The 10,137-nt window shown below is 64.2% G+C and overlaps 1 protein-coding gene across 1 annotated transcript; it reads left to right on the forward strand.

Annotated features, from left to right (window-relative positions):
• The first annotated feature begins 98 nt into the window (after positions 1-98).
• LOC116507214 (zona pellucida sperm-binding protein 4-like) lies at positions 99-6,513 on the forward strand. The gene is made up of 7 exons (XM_032215196.1): positions 99-177; positions 1,905-2,026; positions 2,289-2,406; positions 4,904-5,091; positions 5,564-5,664; positions 6,050-6,177; positions 6,281-6,513. The coding sequence occupies exons 1-7, from the start codon at positions 99-101 to the stop codon at positions 6,511-6,513; spliced, it is 969 nt and encodes a 322-aa protein (XP_032071087.1).
• The last annotated feature ends 3,624 nt before the right edge of the window (positions 6,514-10,137 follow it).

Below are 10,137 nucleotides of genomic sequence, written 5' to 3' on the forward strand. Positions count from 1 at the left end.
CCTGCGCCGCCGACCGCCAATCAACGAGGGCGAGAGGCGCGGCTGGGCGTGGCCACGGGAGGCCGCCGCTGGGAGCGCCGGGGAGGGAGAGCGCGCCGATGCCGGCCAGACCCAGCAGGGCCGGAGGATACCGCGCAAAAGAGCAGAAGCGTTGGCCGTTTCCTGCGCGCATCTGCGGTACTTCCTCCAGGCTGGAGCAGCAGCGGCCTCCCGGGGAGGGATGGGAAGGGCGCCCTCTGTGCATGTGCAGAGTTTCCCCGTGGGGCCTGCAGGAGGGTTAATAGATCGCCCCGCCTTGGCTCCCCTGGGCGAAAGTTTGGTTGTGGCCCCAGGGAGAGACCCCCGCCTCTCCCCCTCCGCCCGGCTGGGGAGCCCCTTCCCTCTGAGCATGCGCAGAGCGCCCCCCCCCCGAACAGCGGAGGGGTTTTAGAAAGGAAGGGCCCTCTGGAGACCCAGAAAGGGGGTTCCTGGCCATGTGCAGAGTGTCCGTCCTGAGCAAAGGCAGGGGAGAAACCCCAGGAGGGCCGATGCGGAGAGCTTTTTTCCCGGGCTTATATGGGAAAGGAAACACACCCCCTGTGTCCATTTCGGTGGATAAACTACCCCCCCCCCAAGAGGCTGGCTCCCCCCTCCCCGTCTTCTCCTTGGAGGGAAGGGAGGTGCCCCTTGCCCCTCCCCATCTGCCTGCAAGGGGGCTGCAGCCTTGATTTGCAGCCCAGCCCTCCCTCCCCCAGCCCAGGGCTATGAAGCCTCTTTGAGGACTAGCCACTTGCCAGTCCCTGAATGATTAGGATGGCTCTTGCAGCCTTCGGCCTGGGCCTCTTCGGCTGGGCCCTGCAGGTGGGCCTGTGCAATGGAGAAGCCTGCTGGGGGGCTGCTTTGCAGAGCTGCCAGGGGGGTTGCATGCGGATCCTGCTGACGCCCAGGCCCAGAGCGGCTTCCTCGGTCATCCGGCTTCTTGGTCAGTGGCGCTGAGCCTCGAGGCCGGACTGGGGCCCAAGGAATGAGGGGAGGGGCTGAGCGTGGGGGAGCCGTCTCCCAGCTGCAGGGAGGGGAGGGGCCTGGCTCCAGGGGAAGAGCTGGAGGAGAGAGGCGGGTTTCATCTGCCCAGGAACTCTGCTCACCCTGGTGACCCCCCCCCCATTAATGGGACCCTTTGCTCCTTCAAGGCAATTGGCCAAGCGGCCGGCCACGCAAGCCTTCTATGCGACTCTTTTACAGGTGAAAAATATGCTAATAGGCCTCAATTTAAATGTTCTACTTAACTGGCAGCTTTGGCCGATTCTGAAACTTTTCTGCTGATATTTTTAAAAGTTTGGTTTTGCATGAAGATGCCCCCCCCACACACACACACACAGCAGGGGGGAGGGGGGAGGGGAGGGGGGGTCTGGGGCTCTCTGAGCAAGTGAAGTTTTCTTGCATCACTCAAACTAGGGAGCTTCCGTGCCAGTAAGGAGGGTCTTTACCTAAACGAAGAAAAGAAACCCCTCCCTCACCAGGACTGGTGACCTTACCTAGTTTGGGCAATGAAACGTCTGCAAGAAAGCCACCCAGCCAGAGAGAGAGAGAGAGAGACACCCCCCCCCCGGGACCCTCCGAGCTCCGCCCTGAGCCACCCGGAGCCTCCTCTCTTGGGGCCAGAGGGGGTTTGTGCCCCGGGTGGGCCCTGCCTTGCCTGGCAGAGGAGAGGAGCCTTCAGCCGGCCTGAGGACGCCTGGGGTCTTCTCCCCACTTCTAAGCAGGGGGGAGGGGGAGGGTTTCCCGGGGTTGGGAAACGGATGCTGCTCCCCCCCCCCCCCGCCGCCTGGGTGTCTGTCCCGGACTGGCCCACCTTGCAGGGCTGATGGGAGGGGTCAAGGCCCCCAATTCAGCCACGCTGCTGCCCTTCCCCCCCCCCCCCGCAGATGCCGCAGGGACCCCCCGTCTGCTGAAGAACGACTCCGCCTGTGGGACCTTGGTGTCCTCTCTGCCAGGGGGCTCCGTGGCTGTCGAGACGGCCTTTGGCGGATGCTACACCCAGGCGCAGGTAAGAGGGGGGCACGGGGTGGGAGAGGGCTTCCCCTGGCCACCTAGCTGCACAAACTGAGCACGCTCACTGCTCGTGCACGCACACTCGCCCACCAATTCCATGGCTCGCTTCCGAATGGCTCACGGCCAGGTAGGGGCTGAAGCCTGGGGGTTGAAGACCCCTGGCCTCGGGTCTCCTGCTTCAACAGGGGGTTGGCCTAGAAGACCTTCCAGGTTCCCTCTGGCTCTGTTACTCCGTTAATGGCTGTGCCCTTTCCCAGTCAGGAGCTCTGCTCCGGCCGTCCTGCAGCCCCTCCCTTCTGGCCAGAGTGGCTCTGAGGAAGGGGCTGGAGAGGTTGACCCTTCAGAGCCTCCGTGGCAGCCCTGAGTGGTCAGAAGGTCCGGCTTCTTCAAGATGGGAGGAATTGGGGGAAAGGAGAGCAGCCAGGAGCCCCTCACTCAGGGGGGGCTGGGCTGCCTTTTCCCCTCTGTCTGAGATGCTCAGGGGGGCCTAGCAGATGCCCCCCCCCCAAGGATTGGTTTCAGGACCTGAAAGGACTCTGGAACACCCTTGATGGGCAGAGTGGCCCCCTCCCCCCATTGGCAGCAGGCCCCAGGAAGCAGCCGTGGCTCCCCCCAGCCAGCGCTGTGATCCCAAAGGCCATGGGGCTGGGGGGGGGGGGGGCTTGCAGGCTGGGCTGGAGGGACCAGCGGCTCCTCCTCCCCCACCAGGATGGGAGCTATCGGACCATCCTGCAGATGGAAAGCCTTGGGCCAGGTGGACGGACGGCCCCCTGCCAGAAGGAGCTGAGATGCCCAGGGCCACATTTAGGTAGGCAGCAGACTTTCCTGGGGGGGGGGGGGGGGCTCCTGACCTTCAGGCCCCCAGGCTGCTCGAGGGCGACAACAGTTGGGCTGGGGTCTCCCTGCTCCTGGTGGGGCTGTGCAGCTTCCAGGCGGGGCCCTCTTACAGCCCTTCCCTCCAAGTACAAAGCAGGAAGACCCCACCTCCTGTGCCCAGACCCCCTGCCCCACTCGGGGAGAGAGGAGGGGAAGGGCTGCTGAGGCTGTCCTGATACCTGCCAGACACCTGCCCGCCTGCAGCCAGGGAGGGAGGGAGGGGGGCGCCGTCCTGGTCTCTTGGGTGGAAGGGCACAAGAGGCTTCCCCCCTCCCCCCCCACTGATAGGCCCTGGGGAGGGGCTTCTGCCTGCTGCCCTTGTGCCCAAAGCTGCTGCAGGCCAGGAGGGGGAGGTGAGGTCACAAAGCGGGGCTGTTGATGTGGGAGAAGCCCACCCTGGCAACTGGAGGAGGCCCAGACCCCTGCCTGCCTCCTGCCAGGCAGATGCCAGCTGGCATGGCTTCCCCTGCACTCCTGGCGCTTCTGATGGCTGCTACTGCCAAGGTGGCCCCTGCTGGGACCGGGTGGGAGCCGCCGGCAGCAGTGGCACTGCCCGGGGGTAGGTGCGGGGGGGGGGGTCAGCCGCTCCCAAGATCCCACGGCTGCCCCACAGGCCAACCCCACATCCACCCCCACCAAGGGCAGTGAGGGTGCTGGCTCTGGGTGCCTGCAGGGAGGGCAGTTGGCCCAAAGGGGGCAGCTCCCAAGAGGCTCCCGGTGGCTGTTTCTGGCCCGGAGTCCCTGGAGCAGCAGCACTGTGGGGCCTCTCAGCCCCCATGTTCCTCTATGTTCCGTTTGACCAGGGTCCCTCTTTGGCTTTAGGCCCGGGAGCCCCTCGCAGGGAGGGACGTGGGGAGCCCCCGGCAGAATCCCCCCCGGGAGCCCTTCCCCTGCAGCTGCCCAGGGAAGTTCGGAGGGGCCCCCCAAGCAGCACAGCCTCCCTAAAGGGGAGCAGAGGCTACAGAAGGCCCACCGGCAACCATCAGCTGTGGGTGCCGGGGGGGGGGGCTCTGGGCTCCCCCGGCCCTCCTGGGCCAAGAGGCAGCCAGACGGGGGGTCCCCAGGGGCCCCTCCTGAGCTGGGCCTCTGCAGAGGGAATCTTCCTGGTGCTCCTGCAGGGGAAGGGGAGATGCCCCATGGCCGCCCTCTCTCCTGCCCCCAGTGCTGGATCCCCCCAGCCCCAGGCGGTGCTCAGCGGTGCAGATGGCGGACCGGCTGCCCTGCAGCTCCCAGCGGCTCAGCCACGGACGGTGCTCCCACCTGGGCTGCTGCTTTGACCCCCAGGACAGGCTGACCCCCTGCTTCTACGGCAAGACAGGTGCAGCGGCAGACCGCGGGGGCCGAGGGAGGGGGGCACCATTGTGGCCCCTGGGACGTCCCGGGACCCCCATCCCCCTTGGAGGGGCAGCAGCGGCAGCCGGTCCCTTCTGTGCCCCCAAGTCCCTTTAGGGACCCCCAGGTCTCTTCTGGGCAACTTAGGCTGAGCCTTCTGCTCAGCTGCCCCAAAGGGCTGGTCCAAGACAAGGGGCCTCTGTCCGGGGTTACCTGGGCCCCTGAGCCACGCCTGGAAGGGCGGCTGGCCAAGGGGAAGCAGAGAGGAGGGGGGCCGTCCTTGTGGAGGTAGAGGAGGGCTGGGGGGTGGGAATGCTGCTACCCTCCTGGGGGGGCGTCTTCTGCTACCACCCACCCCCCAATGCCTGGGATGGGGAAAAGGGTGGGGGGAAGAGAGAGGCCGTGCCAGGAAGCAGAAAGGGGGGGACGAGGGGGGAGGACCCATATCAGGAGCCCGAAGGGAACGGAGGAAGGGACCCTCCTCCACTCTGGCTGGACGGTCCCTTGCATAGCCATCCTCCCCCCCCCCTTCTGTCTTGCAGGGGGGGGAGAGCTTGCAGCCTGTCCTGCCCGAGGCCTTTCTGGGCCAGGGGTGGGAGGAAAGGGGCACCTGACCTTTGACCCAACAGACCCCCCCTCATCCCCACTCTCATCCCCTTCACAGTGACGGCCCGCTGCACCCCGGAGGGCTCTTTCTCCCTGGCCGTCTCTAGAGACGCGGCTGTGCCGGCCCTGAGCCTGGATTCCCTGCACTTGCTGAGGCCTCGGGGGGGCCCCTGTGGCCCCCTTTCCAGGAATAAAGTCTTCGTTGTCTTCAACTTCCCACTTTCTGCCTGTGGGACCATTGTCAAGGTCAGCGAGGAGGCTGCCACACAACAGCAACAACAACCACCACGCCCCTGTGAGGTTGGGGGGGGGCTGGGAGAGGCTGGCTGGCTGGCTGGCTGGGGGTCCCCAAGTTCACCCTAGGGGCCGAAAGGGGCCAGAGCCCCAGAGTCCCACAGCTTCTCCCTCGGGGGGCCCACGTTCTCTCCGAGGGTTCAAATGGCCGGGCTCAAAGGGGGAAGAGGAGGGAGGGGGCTTAAAGGACTTCCATTGGCAACCCCCTCCCCCAATTCCCTTTGCTCCGGTGGGAGAGAAATGCTGAGCCATCTTCCACCCCTGCAAACGTCTGCCTGATTCTCTGGGCTGGACGAAAGCGGCCCCATTGGGGGACAAAAGCAGAGGGGCTCGGGGAGGGAGGGCAGAGCCTGCTAGAAAGGGAGGGAGGGAAGAGCTGAAGAAGGGAGGGAGGGGTCCCCTCAGCCAGCGCTTTCTGTGCCAGGAGGCCGGAGGCCACCGGATTTACGAGAACCAGCTCTCGGCGGAGAGACGGACCCTCCGGGCCTCTTCGGGCTCCATCACCCGGGACAGCGACTTCTTCAGGTGGCCGCAGGGGGGTCCCTGGGCAGGCTGTGGGTGGGGAGGAGCAAGGCCAGGATCCCAGCCCTGGGATGAGAGGGGGAAGATCCCCCCAAGAGAGAGGGGGAAGAAGCCCCTGCCTGCCTGGCCCTCCGGCCCCCAGAGGCCTTGAGCTGGGCTGGCTCTCAGCCCCCTCCCCGGAAGGCAGAGCCAGGCTTCAGCCAGGGGGCTTGGTGGCTCTGGGCCTCCTGCTGCTTCTGCTTGCTGCATTCCCCCCAGGCCCCTTCCTGCCCTGAGCAGGGGTGGCCTTCATGACCTCAAGGGTGCCTTCTTCCTCCCGGATTCACCGGTGCCCTCAAGGGGACCCGGCAGCAGTGGCCACAAGCCCCCCCCCCCGGCTCTCTTGCAGGCTGACCATCCGCTGCAGCTACTCTGCCCAGGAGCCCCTCCCGGTGAGTCTCCTGGTGGCCGTTCTTCCTCCCCCGGCCACCGTTGCCCAGCAGGGACCCCTCACTCTGGACATGCGGATCGCTGGAGGTATGTGGGGGTTCAGCCCCCAAGCCCTCCCAGGAGGGGGGGGGCTCTGCCTGCTGCTGTCCCTCTGGGGCAGCCCCACCTCAGGGGCCTCCTCCCTCTGCAGACGAGACCTACTCCTCCTACTACGGCCCTCTGGACTACCCGGTGGTGAAGCTGCTGCGAGAGCCCATCCCCCTGGAAGTCCGGCTCCTCGGGAGGAGGGATCCGGCACTGCTCCTGCTCCTCCACGCGTGTTGGGCCTCCCCCAGCCCCAGCCCCCTCCGGTCACCACAGTGGCCCCTCCTGCAGAATGGGTCTGTGACTTGGGCCTGGGGGGCGGGGGGTGACATGCCTTAACCAGCAAGTTTGCCTGGTGCCCAGGGGTGGCTTGGCTGCCTCCGCCAGTCTCTGGCCAGAGCTTGACCAAGGAGGAACGCTGTGCAGCCCCCCTCGATGATCCTGTGGGGCCCAGCGCTTCATTTCTTTGAACTTATTTTTTTTAGGCGGGGGTGGGGGCGCTGTCTCTCGATCAGAGCGACCTTTCCGAGGGGGTGGAAGCTCCCCGTTTTCCCTGGTCCAGCAGCCTCCAGCAGAGCCAGGATTGGCTGGTTGCCAAGCGTTTGGTGGTGGGCAGCAGCCCCCTCCCTTCCCTGGCCTCAGGCACCGGCCTCCCACCCCCACCGGTCACTCGAAGCCTGGTTCTCCTGGAGGCCGTTTGTGGGTGAGCTGCCCCCTCTGCCCCCAGGTGCCCCTGCCACGGAGACAGCCTCCAGGCCCAGCTGGTTCCCCTCGAGTGGGATCTGGGGCTGCCCTTCCCCTCCCACCATCAGCGCTTCGTGGTCAGGACCTTTACGGACAGGGACGCCCAACAGACACTCAGCGGCCCGGTAGGGATGGGGGCCTGGCCAGAGTGGGGGGGGGGGCAGCCCGGCAGGTTCCCAACCCCTTTGCCCACAGGAGGGCAAGTGGGGAGGAGTTCTGGTTCTCAGCAGCCCATCCTCAGTGCCGCTGAGCCAAGGGAAGAGGTTTTCCGTACATTCTCAGAGGCACTGTGTCCCTCCCGGAGCCATAAAGCCCTTTGCCCGGAGGGAGGGAGGGAGGCCATTTTCTCCCCGCAGTTGACCCGTGGGCCCGGCATGTGGGTTGGGGTCCCCCACTACTCCTGACCTCTGGCCCCTTCCCCACAGATCTACTTCCACTGCAGTGCCTCGGCCGGCCTGCCCTCCACCCAGGAGCCGTGCGGCACCCGCTGTGAGGCCGGCCTGCGGGGCAGACGTGAGTTGGTGGGCTGCAGAGGGTCCTTGGGTGGGGGGGGCTATGGGGAGCACACTGCAGTGCTGTAGATGCCCCTCCCTCTCCTCCGCCCCAGGCCAGAGGGATGCCCAGGGAGGAGCTCCTTCGGAGGCAGAGCAAGTGCTGATGCTGGCGTCCGCTGGGCCTGTGGACTTCTTCAGCCAGCCCGTGCAGGCCTCCCGCCCGGAAGGTACTAAAGGGCGGGGGGGGGGGGTCACCTGCCCCCCCCAGCAGCCCCTCTGGGGGGAGGGGTTTCTCCGTGTGTGGCTGTATCAACCCTCAACGATGGGGGCCTCTGGCCAGGGACCTCCAGCAGTTCCTCCTGGCTACAGATTGCCCTGAGTGAAGAACACCCCCCCCCATCGCACCAGGGGCTAGGCAAGACCCTCCCCTGCCCGGCACTCTCTTTCCCCTGCAGGGTCCGGAGCGCTTGCCCCGGAGGGCTTCCTGCGATGGGAGGACGGGCTCTGTCTGGCGGCAGGGCTGGCCGCAACCCTGAGCCTGGGGTCGCTGCTGCTGCTGCTTCTGCTCCAGAGGCGGAGAGGAGAGGGGCCGCGGGGGGCAGCACTGTCCCACGCCTGAAAGAGAGAATAAATTGGCTCTTGGGAACCCCAGGCTGGCGTCGTGATGTGGCCTGGGAGAGGGGCTTGGTCTCCGTGGCTCTTTCGGGTCCCTCTGGGGGCAGCGGGTGCCGCGTCTCCTGCTGGGGGCCTCCGCAACGGAGCCTTTGCACCCCTGGAAATCCTGCTTCCTCCTCCAGAGGGAGCCCCGCTCGTCCCTTTCTCTTCAGCCGCTGCCCCTGAAGGGGGGCTCTGCCACCCCCCACCCAGTGCCCAGGCAAGGCCCGCCTCCTCGTGAAAGCAAAGCTGGGTGGGGCAGAGAGCAGCTCCATCTGCAAACGTGGCGATCCAGGGACGGGGAAAACGCTGGAGGTGGTGGGAAGAGTGAGCAAAGGTGCCCTCACAGCTGCACGGGTGAGCCCCTGGCTTGCGAGGCCAAGAGCAGAGGAGCAGCTCAGGACAGCCTGATGCCTGAACCGGCCCTCCACCTCCCTCTAGGCCTGTGGAGCTTCTCCTTGGCCGCCTCCTGCATTTCGTGCCCAGACTCCCTGTGGTCTCCTTTTCTCTCCCACCCCCTGTAAATGGCCCCTTGGGTGCTGCAGGAGGCATAGAGGACCTGTACAAAGGCAGGTGGGGAGGGGGGCTTCTTTGCGGTGGCAGTCTGAACGGCCGTCTCCCTCTTCCCCAGAGCTGAGGTAACCCAGTTGGCTGTGTTCACGCCACACGCACAAACACGCAGAGCCATGTTACAAGCATGCGGTGACCTTCCAGCTGAGAGCAGCGGCTGTACGTTGCTCTGACTGCAGCCTTGAGAAATCGGCTGGGTTGTGTAACGGGCCCTGCGGCAGCACAGCTGGCACTTCGGCTGCCGCAGAAACGCTGCCGGAAGAGGGTCGGGCCCTCGGGAGACGCTGCCTGTGAACCAGTGAATCCAATCGCTTTCTTGAAGGTGGGGATAAAAAGCTTTCCGACTCTTATCCCAAAAGTCCAGAGGTGGGATTCAGCCGGTTCGGAGTTCGGACTGGTTCAAGCGAACCGGTTGTTAAAAATTCTGCCCAGTTCGGCAAACCAGCTAATCCCACCACTGGCTGGCCCCACCCCAGCCATTTTTCGGGCTGTTTTGTGTTGGAATCCATTCCGGGTGTGTGTGTGCAGGGCAGTTTCTGCTGTCTGAAACACACACACACAGGGATGCAGAAACATCACACCAGAAACATCTTCCCGGCTTAAACGGCCAGGACTCACTATGCAGCCTCATGTAACATGAACTATGTGAGCCAGCTACTCCCACACATGCCCTTTCTTCCCCCTATGCTGTGCTGTAACTTTCTATTCCCCCTTTCCCCTCCCAATGCCATGCAGCATGTTGTCATATAACTCCTTGTGTAGGTGTGGCGGTCACCCATGGCCCAGTGCATAACAGGGCATGCGCAGCCACGCTGAACCACAGGAAACAAACTCAATAACATCCTGATATCCTGATAGTGCATAACATAACATCCTGATAGTTCACTCTAGATGTGTCTTACCCAACGACTCCAGGATTTGACCATATATAGACAGAACTTCCCTGAGCAGCAGATTAGAAATTGTATTTTTACAGGCTGTTTTTAAGCACATGCTGATTGCTCCTCCTGCCTTTGTCCTATCTCAATAAAAGGGGCTTCCAGACCCCAATCTTGGTTGCTCCATCCCGAGAAAGATCGTGTCCGTGTCTTTTCTCCACATTGGCCTCATGGACGAACCACGGGTACTTCACATTTGGTAGCAGAGGATGGTTACTTCGCATTTGGTGACCCCGACGTGATAACCTGTGTCGCCAGCCCTTCACTCACCCCCGACTGGGCAAAGTCTTGCAACCAGGGCCGGCCGTCAGTGAACGGAGCACCCTCCCAAATCGTGAGTATGGGCTCGGGCTTCTCGAAGGCTCAGGCAGGAGCTTCGGGATCGCCCCAAATTCTCCGTTGCAATCTCTCAAGCGGCAGATCGCCTGCTTCCCATTGCAATTTCTCAAGCGGCAGATCGCCCGCTTCCCATTCCCCCGAAAAAAAAATTCCTCTCTCTATTGGCTTACATCTATAAGAATTGTCCCATCTACCCTGAGAAGGGCTCTCTTAAAGTCTCCTTA

Source organism: Thamnophis elegans, chromosome 1 (assembly GCF_009769535.1).
Source record: "Thamnophis elegans isolate rThaEle1 chromosome 1, rThaEle1.pri, whole genome shotgun sequence".
Classification (NCBI taxonomy): domain Eukaryota; kingdom Metazoa; phylum Chordata; class Lepidosauria; order Squamata; family Colubridae; genus Thamnophis; species Thamnophis elegans.

Coding starts and splice junctions, on each gene's coding strand:
- LOC116507214 (XM_032215196.1), top strand. CDS start 99: ATGCCGGCCAGACCCAGCAGGGCCGGAGGATACCGCGCAAAAGAGCAG. Junction 178..1,904: donor GTTTCCTGCGCGCATCTGCG/GTACTTCCTCCA, acceptor CCCCCCCCGCAG/ATGCCGCAGGGACCCCCCGT. Junction 5,092..5,563: donor CCTGTGGGACCATTGTCAAG/GTCAGCGAGGAG, acceptor TTTCTGTGCCAG/GAGGCCGGAGGCCACCGGAT.